At 36.0% G+C, this 22,923-nt stretch overlaps 1 protein-coding gene across 3 annotated transcripts in view; it reads right to left on the bottom strand.

Annotated features, from left to right (window-relative positions):
• Positions 1 to 22,923, bottom strand: part of MDFIC (MyoD family inhibitor domain containing) — a 122,310-nt gene that overhangs the window by 79,752 nt on the left and 19,635 nt on the right. For 2 of the 3 annotated variants that reach the window (XM_024555790.4, XM_024555791.4), the window contains exon 3: positions 20,751 to 20,873. The exons of the other annotated variant lie outside the window; for it this stretch is intronic. In XM_024555790.4, coding sequence (XP_024411558.2) covers positions 20,751 to 20,873 — 123 coding nt within the window. The remainder of the gene's footprint in view (positions 1 to 20,750; positions 20,874 to 22,923) is intronic. 3 annotated transcript variants of the gene reach the window in all.

Genomic DNA, 22,923 nt, shown 5'->3' with positions numbered 1-22,923 from the left:
CCCCTAATATTTGTAACTCAAGTGAATTGGTAAAATGATAATGTCAAAATTATTCATCACCATAGATCTCACACTGGTTTAATGAACATTTAGAAGATTATTACTCTGTTTCCAACAGTAGACAGAAAGCCATAAATAATAACCAAAATGATTACAAAAATCTTAAAAAACTGTAAGAGATCTTAGCACTTGAAAAGGAGAGGGTAGAAATGCTCACTACACATGTTTTATATGTGTTGCTCATTCTTTTAATTTTTTTTATTTATTGACTTTTAGAAAGAGAAGAGGGGAGAGAAAAAGAAAGAGAGAGACTGATTTGTTTCTCCACTTACTTATGTACTCATAGATTGATTCTTATATGTGCCTTGACCAGGGATTGAACCTGCAACCTTAGGGTATCAGGGCAATGCTCCAAACAACTGAGCTACTTGGCCAGAGCTGTTACTCATTCTTTTACCAAATACTTATTGAACATCTACTATGTATCAGACATAGTGTTAAGACTAGTTACACAGAGGTGAATAAAAAGATATTAAACATGTAACTAAACAAATAATTAAAAGGTTATACAATATAAAATTATAATGATGCTATAAAAGAAAAGTACTACTATCAGAAAGAATAACAAGGGAAACTATTTTGGTTTGGATAGCTGGGAACAGCATTTCAACAGAGACCTGAGGGGAAAGAACCTTCAAAGAGAATGAGTAACAGGGTTTTAGGTCAGACTAATAACACCAGCCAAGCCCTGAAGCAGAATGAGTCAACAAATTTATTGAACTGTTGGAAAGCCAATGTAGCTAAAGAATACTCACATTACCATCTATTTATTGCCCAGTTAAAATTATAAACATTTACAAATATATTAGAAAAATCATAGAATATATTTCTGTAAACCTTTCCTGGCAATTTTCTTCTGGATACTGTGTTTCTTTACTATACAAATCATTACTATAAATATTATTTACTTACAAGACCACTGTACATATAACTGACCAGAAGTTGGCTTAAATATTTATAATCAATCAAGACTCTTCTATTAAAAGGGTTCTTAGGAAGTTACATAAAGGTAACTTCATATAAACGTAAAATACAACCACAATTTGAGCAATCAAGAAATACTTATAGAAATCTTATCCTTTAATTACTTTCCAAGAAAAAAAACACATCCATTTCTCTTCAATGTACACCAATCTGTTTACATTAAATTGGGTGAAAATTGTTCTGAGGCTAAAGAAAATAGCATGAATTATTTTATGTTCTTTAACAGTAAAATAAATGGTTGTGAGGGAATCTGGCTACTACTCTTAAGAATCTGCTCAAATTTTAGAAATCAGACTATCACTCTGTTTGTATGTATCTTTGTTTTATTCCAATTTCCTAAATCAGATTCTTTTATTAATTTAAAACTCTCTAACAGTAGCTCTCTCAACCTTTTCCCAACTCCATAGGGTTTATTTGAACAACAAATACCCTTTAATAATACCTTGTGTGGTTTCAAAAAATATACTCCCTCTCCAGGGATTCTCTTATCTCTTGTCTTGTGCACTCCCCTGGAGAATCATAATTCTGATACTAGAACCACAGACGGGTAGAATGCTGACCAAGAGCAATTTTTATCATAAAAGCAAACTCTTAAGGGAAAACAAATGCACAATTGGACAGTGAATTGAACAAGTCTATCTACCTGGGGCCTTAAAAATTCCTATTAACTTCTAGTAACTATTTTCTATTAATATAGCCTTTTATATACCACAGAAACCACACTGTAGTTCACAAATTTTAAGTGGTAACTATATATTTTCACTGATAATTAAAGATCATTTTTTAAAAAAGTACAGCCCTGCTTCTGTCAGTAACTTCCTGGATATCTTTGGACAAACGGTTTACCTTTTTCCTCTTCAATTTGTCAACTTAAGAAAACACAGACTGAACACACTGATCTCTGAGGCAACTTCCCTAACTTTAATATTGCAAGTGTATAAGATCCATGACTCATTGTCAACATTAGAAAAAATTCTGAAAGAATTAGTGTAGGCACCCAATTTGTTGGGGGCTTGTAATTTAGAATCTAAGCCACTTCAATAACATCTATTGACATAATTATTAAAAGTTTCTTTTTCTAGAGAAAGTATAAGATGGTTGAAGGTATGCCATATTATTTATTTTGTTAAATATTTTATTTATTTATTTTTTAGAGAGGGGAAGGAAGGGAGGAAGAGAGGGAGAGAAACATCAATGTGTGATTGCCTTCCACGTGCCCCCTACTGGGGACCTGGCCCAAAACCCAGGCATGTGCCCTGGACTGGGAGTTGAACCAGTGACCCTTTGATTTGCAGGCTGTCACTCAACACTGCCAGGGCTGAAGGTATGACACTTTAAATAAAAACATTTATGGGAAACAAGATTAAGCTAAGGAGTGACAGTAATGACTGAGCACTTTTCTGTCCACCTACATCCAACAATTACTAATTTAACATGGTTCATACCCCCTATTCTCTTAGCCAAGTGTCAGGAGCTCAGGGCAGCTTCTAGTGACAACAACCAGCAGGAAGTAAGATTAAATCTCTTCCATTATTTTTTTCAAAATTGGAATGTAGTGAACAAAATAGAATATGAAAATAAATATTTTCTCTATTGGTTTGTGACGTCTGCATCATGACCTTCAATGCTTAAAGGGAAAGGGAGATGGGACTGTGTATGTGTCTTGTCATTCAGGCAGTCAACTTCACTGAGTACCCTGTGGTCAATGCGATGATACTCACTCCCATGTTCTGCTATGCCAGGTGCCCAGGGTCTGGAACTTCCCTGGTTTAAATTCCCCAGAGCATCACTCTTATGACTTGTGAGGGTAGAAGGGAGAGTAGCTGCTCAGATTTCAGGGCTGGAGATGAACCGGAAGTTTAATTTTCTGTACTCAGACTTTCAAACTACACTTTTCTCCAGTCTTCAATCATCTCAGTTTCCAAGTGCCCTGATGCCTCCAAATTTTGAGCCTTTTGGTATAGTACCATACTGTGTCAGATTAACATTTAGGTCCTGACTTCTCAGTGCTACAAAATCAGTTATTATTTCTCCATATACTTTCTATCTTCCAGGAAATACTCAACATCTATAATTCACTGTTTGTTTGTTTGTTCTGCTCCAAAACATTGGAATATATATGAATCTCCAATGTTAAAGCAAAACATGTTTTATTTTTTCAAAACAAACAAAAAAACTCAACAAAATTTGGCAAAATGTTAACAATTGTTAAATATGAATGGTTGGGACACTGGTGTTTGCAATATATTTTTGTATATTTTAATTAATATCTGAAATATTTCATTATATTAACCAACTGTATGGTAAAATTTATTTGTGAGTGATACCTCAAACAAGGGTTTGAGCTCCAAAATATATAAAGAACTCTTGTGACTCAACACCAGGAAGACAAAAAATTCAATTAAAAAATGGGCAAAAGACCTGAACAGACATTTCTCCAAGGTCATACAGAGGGCCCATGGACATATGAAAGGATGCTCAGCATTACTAGCCATCAGAGAGATGCAAATTAAAACCACAATGAGATACCACTTCATGCAGGTCAGAATGGCCATCATAAACAAATCAACAAACAAGTGCTAGAGAGGTTGGAGAGAAAAGGGAACCCTAGTGCACTGTTGGTGGGAATGCAGACTGGTGCAGTCACCATGGGGAATTTCCTCAAAAAACTAAAAATGGAACTGCCTTTTGACCTGGCAATTCCACTGCTGGGATTATATCCTAAGAACCCTGAGACACTGATTCAAAACAACCTATGCACTCCAGTATTCATAGCAGCGTTATTTACAATAGCCAACTGCTAGAAACAATCTAAGTGCCCATCAGTAAATGAGTGGATCAAAAAACAGTGGTACATTTACACAATGGAATACTATGCAGCAGAAAGAAAGAACTCCTACCCTTCATGACAGCATGGATGGAACAGAAGAGTATTATGCTGAGTGAAATAAGCCAGGCAGTGAAAGATAAATAACATATGAGCTCACCTATAAGTGGAACCTAATCAACAAAAGAAACAAATGAGCAAAATAGAGCCAGAGACATGGAAATAAAGAACAAACTGCTGACAGTGACCAGAGCTGAGGGGGGAGGGGATTAATGGGCAAAAGAAAGGGAAGGATCAATGTGGGGAACTGTTCCAAACATGGGAAATGTGGCTCAGCCCCCACTTGGAAAAGCCAGTGTGGAGCAAGGTTGGCAGGCAGGACCCACGTCCATGGATAGGTTCTCCAGTGGGAAATCAGGCCTGCACTGTACCTAGACTGCCATGAGACTTGCTCTTGCTAAAACTCCCTCACCCTGAATTGAGGCAGCAAATGTTTACTAAGTATTTTCATCTTCCTAAAGTCTGTGCTAAACCACCCAAGTATGGAGTGTGAGCAACTTCCCTCTTGAGCTATAACATCCTTCTCTTTGAAGTAACTAGCAGTGTCCTGTCTTTTGTCCTCCTTAAAAGGTAATCACCTGTGGTGAACCTGTGCATAGTAAATGAGGATCGCCCTCAAGGTAATGTGCCCAGAAAAACAATAAAAGCCTGTCCAGGCAGGGGTCAGGGGCCCGCTCTTTAACTTGGAGAGTGGCCACGCAGCCCCTTTTTCTCCACAGGCTTTCTGTAGTCCATGTGTATGTGTATATTGCAACCACAACAACAGATCTTGCTGGCTGGGATCTGGGTCAGATCAAGTCAAGGAACATGTTAAAGGACCCATGGATAAGGACAAGGGGGCAGGGGGACTGAAAGTGGCAGGTGGGTGGGTAGGGCTGGGGAGAGTAAAGGGGGAAAAATGGAGACAACTGTAATTGAACAATAAAATTTTTTAATTGGAAATTAATTTTAAAATAAAGAGGGTTCTAGGGAGTGCAATGGCTCTTTTATTTCTTTACATTTTTATGGGAAATTCTGTTGTTTTTTGATTTTTGTATTTAGGATCATATAAAAGAGGTTATCATGTGAATATGCCACTCTTCCCCCTAATTCCTAGATAAGGAGAGTATCCAAAGGGTAATGCTCTACTTTTCTCTGCCAGGTTCTCTCTGTAGTATCCCTGGATCAGCCTGAAAATGAAATTAGGGAAGAAGTTCCATTCTTGCCAAAGTATAACTCAGGATGATCCTTCACTTCTTCCTTTAACCTAGATGCTAGTTAATCTTATCATGGTGTACCACTAATATCCACCTAGAGACTTAGACTTAACATTGTCAACTACATTTTCATGTTTGACCCTTCACCAACCTCATGAGGTAGTGAGAGAAGACAACACCTCCATCTGTATTCTAAAGATGCAGAGGTTAAAGTTGAAAGACAAAAGTGACTTGCCACATGCTCCATGGTTAGTAAATTTTAGGGAGGACTAGAATCCAAATTATAGCACTCCACACCTCACCTTCTCTACATATACACAGCCTTTCTCTAAGCATTAGTGTTGTATGCTGCACCTTTACTATGTCTGACCAGGAAACTCATTCCTGTCAAAAATGGAACAAGCTGACAAGTAAGTCAAGCCTTTGGCCATTATTTCATTTTCAGTTTCCCCCAAATGCTTTTTTTTTTGGGGGGGGGATTATTTAGAATGCAGGAGTTGAGCTTATTGGCTTGGAACATGTGTACCTTCCTTAGTGTAAAAAAAAAAAAACAAACCCCACCATGCTATGTTTACACTGAGGTCAGTGACACCTCTAGTTCTTCCAAAGTCTTCACACATAATCATTAACAGTATATGAGATTTCAGCATTTTTCAGCGCATGCTGGAACAGACTGCATCAGGCCCAAATGAATGGAAATAACTCTCTCAGTGAAAACAGCCCTTATGAAGATTTACAAAAATTATCTGAATAATGATAATTTTCCAAGGAACTGAGTTTTAATATTTTTGCTAAAAAATAGAGATTCTCTTGAACACAGGCCATCCACAATTATTTCCACATTTATATTAATATTCAGAGAAGTGAAAACAACACTGTACCAACAATTAAAAGGGAAAAAGATAAAAACAATCCCAAAATGTTTAAGGTCATACTTACTCCCCAAGAAATGCTATTCTAGGACTACAAACTACACAAAAACTACCCATTTTTTTCAATTCATTGTAATTTAGAGTTTCATACACTAAAATGGGCACTAAAATATGTCATTATTACTGACCAAGCTATAATTGTACCTACTCACTCTCCCAGAGCTGTAGATTCTCACTCTGTGAGAACAGTTATCCTATTTTGTTTTTTGGGTCCAAGAAGTGGTTTGTTTGTTTTTAGTGAAAAACAATTAATGCAAAAATGAGCACTCCCACACATTGTGCTTTTTGCACACTAAATATGCACTCTTTGAACTGTTCCATTTATATATTTTTACTTCAACAGCACGAATGTCATCAGAAAAACAAACTAAATTGAAGACTTCTTCCCAGTGAGTGTTATAACAAACCCCTCATTTATTTGAGGCTTCCTGGGACAAGGAACTGATCATGTACCCAATGTTTATCAAAATAAACAAACCTGAGAAAGATGCTGAGCAAGGAGTGATGATTCCTTGGCTAAGTAATGGGCTCCCTCTCTCAGGAAGATAACTTTTGAACATATTTAAGGTAATGATAAACTGCACTAATTTCAGAGGGCAAAAGATGAGAAGGCACAGTATTTTGTTTGTGTGTCTCAAAAACTCAGTGGTAGATAGTAAACTGTGCTTGCATTAGCCTTTCTACTACATATGCCGTGTATATTATAGCCTATTTTCCACAATAAAACTGGTAGATACTCTGTGAAAGAACAGTTTAGTTTGGAATATTTATTTCTGGTAGCAAAGTAATTCCTTCTACAGAGGCAGTTTTATCACTTTCATTTAGTAAAATCAATTTATTCCAAACTCTGTAGTCCCCTTCTTTGCTCAGAATATATTTATTCCACAATTTTAAATCTTCTTACTCTGTAAATGCTTATTTTTCTGTGTTTTGTAAAAGAAAAACTCTTAATAACTAAATGATGAAATCCTTTTAAGTGCTTAAATATAGTGATTCTGATTATTATTGCTTTATTGGCTGCAAACAATGGTGCCTGCAATTGTGTAGTACCAATGTTTTCCCAGCAGGCCTATAAATATGTGTATTCTTCCTCTTTTAGTAACTGGTCCTAAGTGAGCAAACTATAAACTTTTATACAGTAAGAATGGTTTAAAGCTTCCCCTAATAAATCTTCTCAGTCTTATGCTATACTTCCACACCATTGAAAGAAATAGCTGATTTTGCACAAAGTTTTGAAATACAGTGTTCTCCAAAGTATATGCTTCATCAGCAATTTATTTTAACATCCACATCTCCCTCTCAAAGGGAATTCAAACTAATTATGTATTGTCCCAAATGCCTAGATACCACTGATACTATATGAATTCATAAAATCTGATTCAAAAAGCTGATTTTTTTTACTTATTAATATGATCCTCATTAGGTAAACTGTATCTCTATTATAAGAGACTTTGCTTTACCTAAGAACAAACTCTAGCTATAACAGTTAGTGAAATATTATTTCCAACATATCTACAAACACTTGATTGGAAAGCTGCTTATTCCAGAGATTTTTACCCGAAAGAGATAGGTTACTCCAGTTCTAGACAGAGTGTCAAAAGAAGATGAAAGAAGCAGACATTTATAATTCTTCAGAGAAACAGGCAAAATTATTTCTATTCTTAAAAAAATTTGACTCATATGTAACATAAAACTTGATTTTGGTTTAATATATCAAAATCCTAATATAATAAAATAATTCCTTATAGCTACATGAAGTTTTAGATTTTAAATCCTTTCATTGTGCCTCCAATCTCATTGTGCCATTTAATGAGGCTACAAAAACAAATTACAATATTTTTCCAATATCATAAAACTTGAATTACATGTATACTTTTGTACCACAAAAAGAACAGCAGATGCTAAGATTCTCTGTCTTGCAATGAGACCAATTTCTCATGGAAGCAATGAGTAAATGGCTCTGAAAACTAAAAATAAAATCTTTTTTTCTAAGATTTCAAGTATATATTAAGACCAGGAATTGTCTTGAATTTATCATAACAAAGATGAAATTCTGAAGGAGTACAGTATCTTACAATTTTCCCAAGTTTTCTCACCCAGAGTGGTAGAATGACAATAATTCCCAACCAGGGAAGTGTACTTGGAAATTATTGCCATTCTACCACTATTAATGATGTGGCTAGACCTTGCCTCTGAATGTTTGTCTTTAAATTAGGTAATAATTTGGGAAAATTGCCACCTCCCCTTTGATTTTAATGCAATCTCTAGGAGACCATAAACACCACAAATTCAATGTATTTCCCTCTACTCCACCCCTGATTTGAGACTCACTTCTGGATAATCAGAGTATTAGTTAGCTATGTAGCCGTAGACTTTTCTGAGTTCAGTGTCATCTATCTATAGATAATTCGTACCCCCATATGCCTGATAGAGTTGCTAATAAGCGAAGTTAGGTCATCAATTTGAAAATTTTCATTAATTGTAAAAAGCTCTAAGCAATAACATTGTTGATTTTACTAATAAAAAGCACATTTTGATATGAATGAGCTGTAGACTAAGAAAATTATCTCCTTAAGAAAATCAAAGATAGTCAATCCACATTTTAAGGCAAATAATTACAGCTTAACCAATTCAAAGCTGTCAGTCTCCTACAGAGAAGCTAACCATAGTCAAAAGACACAGATTTTCATTTATTCAACAATTAACATACAAGTATTAGGAACAAACTCTGAGCATGGCCCTGGGCTATACACTGTGAGAGCTACAGAGATGAATGAGATATCAATCCTGCCTCTAAGGAGCCTTCAGTTCAGTGACGGGGAAGAGGCCCATCACAATGTGCACTATAATTTTGAAATTAATGAGTTCTTTAGGAGAGATGAAGATAAACACTGTGAGTCCAGATGAGGGGGAAATCACAGAAGGCCTGCACAGAAGGTTGGAGATGAGGGGAGAGAAGTAACATGAGTTAAGCCTGGGAGAAGGAAAACACTGGACATGTAGTGGGAAATGCAAGGAATACATGTTTGCTATGGCAAAAGCTAATAAAAGGAAGTAGTGGAGGAAAGAGCGAAATTTATTTTATTCCCACAATCACCCAAAATAGTCTACTGAAAGTTTACTGTGTTCCTGGAATAATGCTAATTGCTGAGGAGGCAACTTAAAGCCAGCAGATATTAAACATGTAATAGCAAAAATAAATTTCAAATTGTGACAATGAGTAGAAAGAAAAGGGTGCTATGAGAAATAGAGAAATTCACTTTACACTGAGAGGTCTGAGAAGGCCTCTTTTCGAAGTGACAGTTAAGCCTGGAGGGAGACCTGGTATGTAAAAGCCCAGAGTCAGAAAGCAACTTCAGGAGTTGGAGGCACTGAAAAGAAGCCTGTGTGGTTAGAGAAACAGAAAGAGGGAAGATGAGAGTGGCAGAAGAGGGATGGAATTTCAAACAAGAATCATGCCCTGTCAAATGCTATAGAAAGACTGAAGACCAAGAAGAGATCCCTGGACAAATTTGGAAAAGAGATGTATTGAGTTCAAAAGACTATTTTAGTTCCACGCAGGGCAGATATAAAGATGCACTAAGGCATCAGGCACAAACCCCAGAATTGGTGTTAATATACACATGTACCCAGGAGTACTCTGGGTACTCTGGTGTTAATATAACCTAAAATGTCTCAGTGATAAAGAAATTAGAATATAATCAGAATCTTTATAAAACAATGTAATAAAATCAAAAGGCAAGAAGGGACCAAAAAAAGAAAATCAACTAGAAATTAAAATACAGATGGGTAGTAGAGATGATTCGGTTGAGATGAGAGAACACACATTTATACTACAGCTAGTCCTTCTGTTATATAACATTTTCTCTCTGTGATCCACAGTCCCTGGAACCTTAACTGAGAAGACTGATGGTGTGGTTTGTTACCTTCATTTCATCATAAACTTGGAAGATATGGCATAAGATCACAGAATTTAGAGGATAAAGAAAGACCATTTGTAGGTCCTCCTACATGGCCAGAAAAAAAAAATGCAGGTGAAGTTAAAAGGAGATGAGTTAAGAGGGGGGAAAGAACACAGTTAGAAGTTTAGGTCTAATTATTAAAGGAAAGAGCAGGAAAAATGAGAGAGTAAATTTCTGATTTCAAAACGTTAGAAGAGAGTAGATCTCTGTGATAACAATATCCAAAGTATGTCTATATTTGTAAGATGGCTAAAGTAAAATAGATGTAAGGTCTTTAGAGTTAGAAGGCTAGAATTGATGTGATTTCAATTTTTTTTTGTAATTCTACATCAAACACTGGGAAGTTTGACTTAGAGGTCAAGTAAGATAATAGTTAGGGATCAAATAGGTTTTGGTAGAAGGTCAAGAAGGCATGAATAAAGAGTCAAAGCAACATCACGCACAACACCACCTGACACTACACACAATAACTGACTCACTAATTTAAGATTGTTTAAAAAATTAATTAATGTATTTAGCTATTTGTGTATTTTTTAATTATTTTATTGTAGCTCAAGTACAGTTGTCTGCATTTTTAGAGAGAGAGGGGGAGGGAGGGAGAAAGACAAGGAGAGAAATATCAATTGCTTTCCCTCTCCCACAATCCCAACCGAGGACCTGGCCGGAAATCCAGGCATGTGTCCTCACTCCCAGTCAGGCAACCTTTCTGTTTGCAGGTGGTACTCAATCCACTGAGCCACACTCACCAGGGCACTCATTTAAGGTTGTGCCATTTCATTTTCAGTTTTCTATGGGAATTAATATACTACCAACAACCCTTCACATCAGCTTTCTAGGTACTAGATTGGCAACGAGGCTCAAATTTAATGTTGAAATAATCAGATCTTGTAGCCTGAAACTATACAACTTTGAATTATCCCAAGCAAATTTGGACTGTATGAAAAAAGTCAGTATTATTTAACCTCTATAAAATATTTTATGCAACTACTATAGATACATATTTCATTAGAAAATATTTGAAATTTAATATAAAAATAACTCTTGTTTTTAAAAACTAAAGGACAAGTTTATGTATATTTAAATAAAAAAAATACTGAACAGCTTTCGTTCTTTTAAAATGTAAAGTCAGACCAAAAATCAACCATCTTAAACTAGCTAAAGTAAGAAATATTAAAAACCTAAATCTTTAGAATACAGGTTTAATTTTACATTTCTAACAGTAAATATTCATATTTAGAACTAATTAATAAGACTTTTGAAAATTTACTGGATATGAGAGAAGTGTAATAAGAACCTAACTCAAAGGAATAGTAGGAAAAAGATAATTACACATGATTACACCATTTGATGGGTGTGTTATCGTCAGTGCTGTTGCCTACATTATCACTCACCTTTGTGATTATGACAGCATATTTGTAGGCTGAAGGACTATGGACAACAAAACCTGCAAAGGTAGGCCTCTACACAGATAATACATCAAATATATCTTTCATGAAGACAAGAATAATGGGCAGCATCCTTACAGGAGACGTATGGTCATTTAACAATCACATTGGCATGAATCAATTATATGTGACAATGTAAGATGGTGCAAATTTTTTTCCCTTAAATTTCCAGTCCAAGTTCTCAAGAACCATGGAAAATGTATTTAATTAAATAATGTTCCATAGCAGAACAAATGTCTCTACCCACTATCTTGTCTGGTTCCCTTAATGAAATTTTATCCTTTAATACCAGCATCAAGAGTTTTAAAAAGTATTTCCCTGATTTTTGTGTGTCCATGGAGCATGGAGCATGGATTTACCACCAAGTCCTGAAGGACTCCTTAAAAGAAATGCTGGACAAGTCGTAGTATTGACTCTCAGCTATGCTATGGCAAAGGGAGAATGGAGCTCCTGAAAGGAGTGAAGAGGAATTCCACCAATCCTCCTCATTCTAATACATGACCTCCTCACCCCCACCACTGAACCTATGGAACTAGCTCAGTCTCACCCCTTCTGTGGCTGGGTAAAACAGAAACCACTGTCTTAAAGAATTTCCCACATTGCAGTTCCATACAGCTATATAAACTACTCATGCTTGTGAACTAACATATCAACTGATTTGCCAAATCCAGAGAAACTGCTTCATTCTTGGATTTCAGGAACTTAATGAAAAAAGATGCAAGGCAGTCTTTACTAGAACTGAATCCCCATCCCCTCAAAACCTCCAGCCAACCCTCGCTTCATGGGTGTAAGCCTTGTGCTTGTGCTGAGAAGGGCCCTGCACTTCATTTTAATTCTCTGCTCTTGCCATCTTAAAATTCATAATAATTTTTAAAGGGCTGTGCATTCGCAGTTTGCACTGCTCTACACCTCCAAAATTATGTAGTTGGTCCTATCTTCTGCAGAACCTATAGGAAATAGAATCTCTTGGCTTATCTGCAACCTGAAGCATTTCCTACAGGTAACTGTCTTCCAATGAGGCTTTGAGAAGTTGGCCCCTCATTAGGATAATTTTTGTTATATGGGAGAATTTTCTTTTTAAAATATTATTGTTTTTAATGTAATAAAACAATTCAACTCATAAGGAAAAAATAGATGATACAGAAGAAAGTATACAGAATATTAAGTGAAAGTACCCGATTTCACTTAAGTCCCTAAATGTAACTATTGTGAAGAGAAATCATCCATTATGAAAAAAGATAAATACACACTTATAATTTGATACACACACACACTGATATATATCTTTTCAAAAAATCCCAATTGTACATGTCTGCTGAACTAAGTGGAGAACACCCTTTAGAATCTTACAATAAAGAAAACCAAGGGCTTCAAACAATATGTATTATTTTTCATTCTTCTCAGGGTCTTTAGCTCTAGAGAATATCAAATTACTATTCCATTCATCTACAACAGGTCACGAATCTTAAGGAAAAGCAGCAAAGAACCGGAGATAAATAACTGGTTGGCTTATAAACCATTAAGGTTCAATGAGAAATTCAAGATATTTGGACACACACAAAAAAACATGGATAAAGTCCTAAATTTCCCTCTTACTAGCCACATTGATTAGAGGAAACATCTGGATTTCTGTTTCCCTACCTGCTAAATATGGCAATGAAGCCTCCAAAATCTCTTCCAAATCTAGCACTCTGGATGTAGCAGAGACATTTTTCAGTCACCCAAGCTCATGACCACATCCTAGACATAATGCTCATCAGGGATTGTTCTACCTCAGAAATCTTAAATTCTCATTTCTAATTTTCATAGTCCATGTTATCTTTACACTTGTCCCATTCACATACTGTATCTATACCTGCTTGTTTCTTAAAGAGTAGAAACCTTTAGGTATTGTTAGCTCCTCTGTTTTTTCTTATTTGTAATACCCTTTTTGTGTTTACTTTTTTCTCTACCATCTGACATCCATCGCTTCTCACTGCAACCTCTCTTTAGACAATGTCCTTAAATACTTTGCACCATTGTCCTTTTATCACAACCATCACTTGTCCAAGCTAAAAATCTTGGCCTCCTTTTCAGCACCTGCCACTCCCTTACCCCATATGTCTTACTGATTGTAACCCATAAAAAGCTGGATCTATCTCCTCCTTGCAATTCTACCTGCCATTACTGCAGTCCAAGACATTTTCCATTCTCCGTTGGATTAATACAAGTCTCCCAGCTGGGAGAACTGCTTTCAGTTCTTCCTATTCTTATTTTCTAACAATTGCAAGAGCAATCACCCTAAAATATAAGCTAACTACAATATAAATTTGATTCAGCTGCTACTCTCTTCAACACCTTCTATCTTTCCTTAACCCTTTGTTAAGAGATTCTTGCCATCCCATCTCTCTCCATACTTCTTCATCTAACATTTTACATCCCAGCTTCTCCAACTTTACTCAAACTGGCCGGTTTCTCTTACCTCTAACCTACAGATGTGGTGTCCTTTCGGCTTAAAACTCTGACCCCACACCATCCCATACTCTACTTGGGTTGGCTAACTCCTGTAGGTATTATACTAGACATCACTTCCTCCAGAAAGCCGTCTCTGATCCATCCCCTTGATACAAGGATATGTGTTTCTCAAATGGGAACATATACAGCCTACGCTTCCTATCATAGCACTCAAAACACTCATTACCATTTCAAGATGAACTGTCTCTTCCACCAGATTATAAACTCTAAATGAAGAGACCACACCTGTATTGTTCATCACTGTATCCTCACCATAACACTGTGTAGGCACACTGTAAGTACTCCTCCTTAATTTAAATGATTTTTCAAATTTAGTTTTCAAAGTTATATTTTGATCCCTAATCCTGAAACTTCAATATAACAACGTGTTCTCAAAAAAAAAATGTATGTATAAATTCATAGTGTGTTCACATCCAGGAACTTTGAGGTTTGAGAACTAAAATTATCTAGACCACAGCATTTATGGTTTTGATCATTGAGTGTTATTTATTTCTATAGTGGTTAGCATATTCAGCTCTTCCCTGAAGCTCAAAGAGCTCCCAAATGGAAAAGGAATAAATCTGGTTCCTTCACTGCACCTTTATCCACCACTCGTAGTTCAATACCTTCTCATCTCCCCAAATAAAGTTAAAAACATTTTAGGAGTATCAGGAAAACACTGAAAATCTTTAACAAAATGTAGTGAGATACAGATTAGAAATTGAATGAGTCATGGTGCATGATAAGAGTGAATGGTGAAGTAATAAATTAGAATAATAATATTAAAAGTAATAAGTACAGTAGTAAAAACATACATTGTACTTTATAGTATACAAAGCATTTACATTCCACTCTTTTAAAAAGACAGAGAAAGATAAAACAAGGAACAAGGGAGAAAAGTAAGGAGGGTGGAATGGTAGAGAGTAAAGCAAGATAAAGGGAGATGAAGAAGAAACAGAAATAAAGTAGTTTCAAACTTTTTCTTACAGGTAGGAAAGAAAAATAATGAATAAGAGAGCAGAGAAGGCCCTAAATAAAGTGTCATTCCTGCCCACTTTCGCAGACAATGAATGTTATTCAGAGCACTGCTTTCGGTTCACTGAGAACTCTTCAGAATACTCTATCAGTGAACAACAGTCAAACTGAGGGTTTGATCACTTTAATTTCATTAGGGTCATCTATAGACACTGGAATTTGACATGAATGAACCACATGTGGCTTGGGAATAAGAAGCACGTTAGAAGGAATAAAAAGAAAAATTTAGTGACTTAGAATCTTTGTCATAGTACCTTAAAGTCTGAAGTCATAAAAGCAACATGTGCAAAATATCTCTTCCCTCCTTGCATTAATTCAATAGACTTAAATCATCATTTATTAAGCATAAACTATGTAGTATCCACTGTGCTGACTATCTGTTGTGGACGTAAATATCAAGGGTCTCTGAAACACCTGGTCTATGCATCCAGCATGTCTAGACATATAAACCAAAGGAACAACAAAGCCATAAACCTGGCATTTGAGTCCAAAAACAATAATAATAAAAACAGGTAAATTCAGTGAATAAACTGACTCAGCTCTGTACTAATTAAGGACAAAATATTAATTTTCTTGTATAGTCCTCAAAAATCACAAAGTATTAGTATGTCCATTTTAAAAATGAGGTATAAAGTATTAGTACCTCCATTCTAAAAATGAGAAAGTAAAGTTCAAAGACATTAGGTAACTTGCCCAATACCAGTATTCATGAGACATCCAGGGTCTGAATCCTGGCAATTGGCATCCATTGGCCTCCAGGATCTGGCAATGAAACCCAGATGGGCTTGGAACAATGCACCCTGAGGAAGAATTATGTCAGGGAACTTAAACTTTATCCTAGAACACAACCTAACGGCTGTCTTTGACCAACAAGATAAATATAGGCAGCCATCAAAAATGGATTATGATTATCCGCCCAACCCTGAAACCCAATCATGAGTTGGATCTTAAAACAATTGATGGTTAAAGATTCCTCTTTAATAGCAATAATCAAAGAACCTGAACTGCAGCCACATAACTGTTTGGTCAGTATATTGAAAAGCAAAACTTTTCTGAAAGTCAAATGAAGGAAAAGACACTGAGTAAGATGAAAGTCACATGACTTACTCCCAAGATGGGCTTCCAAAATGAATGAGCATGAAGTATTAGGGAGAGAAACTAGATTACCTAAGAAACATAACACAAGAGCTACCTCTCCCAGTCTTATGGGTGGCACTTATCTGGAGGGGCTTCTTTATAGTCTCTTTTATATAAATTAATTCTAAAGAAAATCAAATAATACTTAGAGTAATGTGCATTCAAACATGAGATCCACTGAAAAATTTAAATCCAAACCTCTCAGTGTTCTTTTCTTACCTTTAAAGTAAGAAGTGTCCTATGTATATAAATTGTACACCTGAGTATCTGCCTTTCTTTCAGTAATTTACATAGAGAAGGCATTCTCTCAAGTGATGAAATGGTATTCATTAAGTAGTTATGAGTGGTAAGCAGCAAAGGATAGGAAAAGAAATAATAGTATTTCTAATAATGGATCCTGTTATGTTGAGAGGAAACTCAGAGGATGCCAAGACAAAGGCTTCAAGTAGTAGGATGAGTGAAAAAGCATAATGCATTGGTTCCATAAAAAGAAGGCAAGTGTGAATTAGAGAGAGGACCTACATTCTATTACCAATTAAGTGCTTACTACTATGAGAGCTAAAAACTCTTCAAAATGAATAAATGGGTTCAATAGAATAGGGATTACCATTTAAGTAGAACATTCTAACTTTGCTTCGGATCATGGGAATTCTATAAAGTCACAAAGGAGAGAATTAGGTGAACAAAATAGTTTAATTTAATGGAAAATTTATTTCAAAAGAGAGCTAAAAAAAATTCTGTAGTTAAGTAATAGCATTTTGAATTAGGAGACATTTATATAAAAGCAATGTCCAAGGATAAAATTAAGTAGTAAAAATTTTCAGAAAGACATAGAAAAATCTGAGCTAGAGACCTGAGGCAGTTTAGGAAAAGGAACACAGAAAATGTAAGTCTCTCTCTATAGGAAATAATTAGAATAGTAGAATTTGACCTAAATTAAAAGAAAATATTACACAGTCTTATGAGAAGAAGCACAGGAAGACACACACACACTCCTTCCTACTTTAGAAATACCCCCAAAAATTGAGATCAAAATGTTACTTCTGTTCCTTTTCTAGTCCTGTTAAAACATGAATTATTGATTATTGCTGGTTATCAGTTTCTACATATTATGGGTTAAATAGAAAAATTAATATTACTTGAGGGTATCATTTCTCTGATATATTTATTTAACTAAGTCAGAGGCTCAATGATTATTAAAACAAGGCATAGCTCCAAATTATATAGTGTATCATATATGCTAATATGACAAGAAAAGCCAAAGTCTTAACTAGTATTCTCATTAAAAGATGCCCTTATAAACTCTAAAATTTAAACCCCATTCTAGAAATTAAATTATACAGCAAAACATTTTTTTAAATATGAAAGCCTTGTAAACTGTAAAAATAATATTCATAATTAAAAATAAAATTTTCCAATTATAATTTCCAATTATAAAGTTTCCTCACAAAACTTCCATGTAGTTCTTATATCTTATTTGATTTAGTTTTTCTTTTTTTTAACAAAACTGGAGTAGTTAGGATTGTCTTTTTAATTTAAATTTCTTAAGAAAGAGAATCACAATTACATTCCCAGACCACATTGTGTGTGTGGCCTACTTATTTGAAATGTTGGATTCCATATGGATTTCCTCTTGTTTACTTATCTTCCAGAAAGGACTCTCTCTAACAAATTAGCAACTCAAAGTCAACCAATTTGGAATCCAGGCTCTGAGAGCATGTTACCTCAGTCTGTTACCTGCAAAGTTTTCTAGAAGGACCACAGAAGACAAACAAAGCTGAAACTCCTGGGTGGAGCAAGAACTAAGTGTGAGGCACAAGTGGGTGGTCCACTGAGGTCAGGGTTAAAGTTCACAGAATAATTTGGAATTTATTCTCAGCTTGGATCTCCTTTATGAGGCCTGAGAATACACCCTTTAATTAGAATACAATTTCCAAAGCAGCCACTCCCTTGACTTTCCAGAGCTCAGTTATTCTCAGAAAAGTAAAAACAGCCTCATCATACTGACAGCTAACAGTTCTCTAAAAATTATGCCTTAAATGCCCAACAAAGAAGGCAGCAGGCATCTGGGACAAAGAGATTTTAGCCGTCAGACCTCACTAACCACTCAAGAATAGATAGAGAAAGAGAAGTCATATTAAACAGTCACTCTCCTTCATTTCTTGCTTATGCAGCTGAGCTGTCCCATGGAAGCCTGGAAAAAGAGTGGGTTGTACATTTGCAAATGTCCCCACACCCCAGTTGGCCTCATTTTTTTCTGCTGATCCCTCCATCCAGTCAACCTCACACTACAGTGGGAACACTAAAATCAATTCTGTGAGAGCCAGCTGCCCGCCTCTTCTATGGTGCTCCAGGAGCCACACAGGACACTTGGAATGGGAGCCAGTCTGACACTGACTCACCACAGATGTTTGCCTCCTCCCCCATGTAGCTCTGATCCAGAGCCTTCTTTCCAGGGCCTATTGTTATTACAAAAGATTTACTGGGCCCCAAAAATATGCTAGATGTTGAATCAAGAGGAAAACACACATCTCCCTAACTGCAAAGTTAAGAGTGACAAACATTATAGTATATGGAGATGGTCAAAAACTACAAAAAAGGCCAAAGAAAGAATTTCAGGGAGTTGAAATATAAGCAGCTATCACAATATCAAACTTTCACTGCTATCCTGACTTGAGTCGGGTTTAAATATGACATAAAATTTTCCATTTCAGTAAATCCAGATATCAAATCTTCCTGTAAACACAATAAAATTGCCTTTGTCTGGAAATGTGTGACAAGGAAAATAATGAAACAGAGTTTTTGAAACTTGTTAAGAGAATTCAGAGTCCGATGACACCCACACGTTTGGAAATTCTTGCCAGCTAATGTTTCGAGCAGGAGCAACATTCCTGTCATTGGCCATTATCTTATGTATATCCACTCATGTGTCAGTATTCGTAGCAGCCCTCTCAGGTGGGGTAATCATTCTCAATCTCTCAATCTTTGTCTCTCTCTCTCCCCCCAATTCCTGCAATGTATATTAGTAGGAAACTAGACAGTTGTTTCCAAATGCTCCAGTGTCCCATGGTACAAGCTTTGTCATTATCTCAATTTAAAAAAAAACAAACACAATTTCATACAATTTACAATATTTTTATCACTGTCCACTTAATCTAGATTGACCATAGGGTAGTTTATTTTAAATTCATTCCCTTTAATTGTATGAATTCTGAAATTAAAATGATCTTAATCAAATAGCACAAAAAATTTAGCACATTAAACAATACTGTCCAAGTCCTTATGCAATAATGCTTACATTTTGATTTTTGTCTTAAGAGTACATATTCATGTTTTCTTACTATAGGCCTTTGGGGAGGGAGTAAATCAATTAAAAGAAAACACATACTTAAAATTCTGTGACTATGAATAAAACGGGAAAACAATCATGCTCCCCAAAGTTGAAATAAAATTATTTCTAAAATATTTTCTAGCTCTCATTAACTCTCTAGTTGTTAGGAAATCACAGATAAAATAAGTCAGTATCTCACAAAACTATATTTCACAACAGTAGAGTCAACATTTAGGTAGAAGATTGCCAATATATATGTTTTGAGTAATATATATATTATCAATATATATATACAATATTACATATATATGTATATATGTTACTTGAAATAGCATTTTACTTGATTCTTTGGAAAAAGGTGTAGAAATTTTGCTCCTCACTAATTTCTGAGACTAATTTGCTTTCCATTACATTCTCTAAGGCAAAAGTGTAAAAAAACCCAAAATGGTTCAAAAATTAAACTAAAACACATTCACTTTGACAGCTTTTATTTGAAATTTTGAAATGTCCTTCAACAGTGTTCTTCCAAGCGTGGCATAGCAGTGATCTTTATACTTAGACATGTACTATAGAGAATAGCCCATTATATGATAAATTTATCTGGAACCCACCTGGGGAAACGTGGTGACCAGAACCTAGGCTCCAGAGGAGAACCTGATGGGAAATCAGCATTCTGAATAGCACCCAAAAGATACCAGTATTTCTGGACATTCCCAGAATAAAATGAAAACATACCAAAACTTTTGTATATATTCTACACAGCAATCTTAGGAAGAGAATAAAAAGAAACCAACTATAAATTAAATATATATATATATATATATATATATATATATATATATATATATATATATATATATATACTGTAAAAAAAAAGTTTAGAACATTTGGCTTAAAAGAAAAAGGACCAAAATCACATTACCAAAGGCCTACTTATTATCCTTTAGTTCTGTTTTTATCATTTTAGTTTCACAGTCCACTTAGAAATTGTCTTTCACCTAGTCACTGCTCAAGAAGGAATTAAGTTTTATGTAAATCTCTTTGAGAACTGAGTCCAAAATTTACATGTAAAGTCTTCTCTCCTAAAGAAAGAATGAAACCTGACAGAGTATTATTTATATCCTAGTTTTAGCCCTATATTTTAAAATTCTCATGAATACAGTTTCAGATAAACTCTGAAAACTCTTGATTTATAGGTTTCCAGCAAAATTATATGGTACAATTAACTCAGAGCATATCATCACAGTCATATCCCCAAATCACTGCAATTTTCTTTAAAAGTACTTACTTCTGATAAGTTCATCATCTGAACAATTTCCCCAAATGGACTGGTGTTGTATCTCTCCATGTGTGAGGCAGATATTGGTGGCTTGAGTTATACTTCTCTCAGTATTTTCTTTATCACATTTTTCTGAATAAAAATATATTTATTATCATTAAATGTTGTATATCTTTCTCTATTTTTTCATTTTATAGATTTTTTTTTCTAAATGCTTCCAAGTCTGCCAAAATTTAAGAAAATGGGCATGGCACCTTAATTGACTGTTAAACACACTGACTCATTAACATATTTACTGGGCATTCATTACTTGCCTAGAATTGCAGAAACAGATGTTTACAATAAAAATAATATGTCAAGATTATTGTAAACAAATCATTAGAACACGGCAAGTGATCTGCATGACAGAGACATTGTGGAAATGTTACATCAAGGACGAAAGTGAGTAAGTCCACACAGGTAGAGAGGGTGGGAGCAGTAGAGAAACCACAAAGGAGAGAAGAGCTCCAATGAGGGATAGAGATGAAAGTCAAACTGCAGTGGAATGAGAAGTGAGGAGATACATTGTTTTCTTCATAGAAACTTGGGAAATAGTCAAGAATTGTGTCATACATTCTCAGAGAGGAAGGGTGTTTAGGATGAGAGATCTATACATGGGTTTACGAGTTTTGAAGGGAAAAAAAGGAACAGCTTATTGAAAACATAACTCAGGCAAAAAGCAAACTAGAACACAAGGTCAAATGCACGTTATAAGAAGCCCAGAGCACTAAGGGTGTTTAATGGACTTTAAAAGACTGGTGAGAATTCTAAAAATAAAGATGGAAGAAAGCTAACACAGGAAAAAAACAGCATGGGCAAACCCAATAGCAGACACTTGGACAATGGTTCCGATCCTGGACTGAAGTACTTTAAGAGGGACATTAGTATATAAGACATTAAAGGTTTGGATAGAGACATAGAACAGATTATTTTAACGTCAAGGTGAGAAATTTGGACCTAATTTAAGAGCAAGACCAAAAAAAAAAAAAAAAAAAGAGAACCAAGATGGCGGTGTAGGTAGACACACTGCGCCTCCTCCCACAACCAGAACTGACAGAAAATCGAATGGCAAGGAAGTCTGACACCAAGTAGATAAAACATAAACATTCATCCAGACCAGTAGGAGGGGCGGAGGCAGGCAGCGGGGCAGAGAGGATTCACATTGCTGTGGCGGACCGAGACTGGCGGAATGTGGGACCAACAGGGCAGGCAGTCTGACCACTAGCAGACCCTGAGGCCCCACATTTGCACACACAAAAACCTAGAAGGCCGGGCTCAGAGTGGCAGAGAACGGGGCAGGCAATGTGGCTGGTAGCAGACCCTGTGACCCCACATTCGTGCATAGATAAAGCAGGACAAAGGGCGGGAACCAGAGCTCCAGCACGACGAAATAAAGCCTCAAACCTCTGACTGAAAACGCCCGTGGGGGTTGGGTAGGCAGCAGGAGAAACACCCAGCCTCACAGGAGAGGTCATTGGAGAGGCCCACAGGGGCCTAGGGCGTGCACAAGCCCACCCACACAGGAACCAGCACCAGAGGGGCCCAATTTAATTGTGAGTAGCAGAGGGAGTGACTGAAATCCACCACAGAGTGGAGCAGGCACCATTGCTCCCTCTTGGCCCCTCCCCCATGTACAGCATCATAGCACAGCCACCAGCTTTACACCGCCCCCGGGAACACCTAAAGCTCCGCCCCTTTAAGTAACAGAAGCACCAAGACCAAAAAAAAAATGGCCCAAATGACAGAACACTTCAAAGCTCCAGAAAAAATAGAACTAAGCAAGGGAGAGATAGCCAGACTATCAGATGCACAGTTCAAAACACTGATTATCAAGGTGCTGACAGAATTGGTTGAATTTGGTCGAAAACTAGATGAAAAAATGAAGCCTATGCTAAGAGAAACAAAGGAAAATGTACAGGGAACCAATAGTGAGGCAAAGGAAACTGGGACTCAAATCAACGGTGTGGACCAGAAGGAAGAAAGAAACATCCAACCAGAAAAGAATGAAGAAACAAGAATTCAGAAAAATGAGGAGAGGCTTAGGAACCTCCAGGACATCTTGAAACGTTCCAACATCCGAATTATAAGGGTTCCAGAAGGAGAAGAGGAAGAACAAAAAATTGAAAACTTATTTGAACAAATA

The sequence above is a fragment of the Desmodus rotundus genome, chromosome 6 (genome assembly GCF_022682495.2).
Source record: "Desmodus rotundus isolate HL8 chromosome 6, HLdesRot8A.1, whole genome shotgun sequence".
In the NCBI taxonomy this organism is placed as follows: Eukaryota; Metazoa; Chordata; class Mammalia; order Chiroptera; family Phyllostomidae; genus Desmodus; species Desmodus rotundus.
Note: the sequence above shows the minus strand (reverse complement) of the source record. Positions and strands in the feature narration are given on the sequence as shown.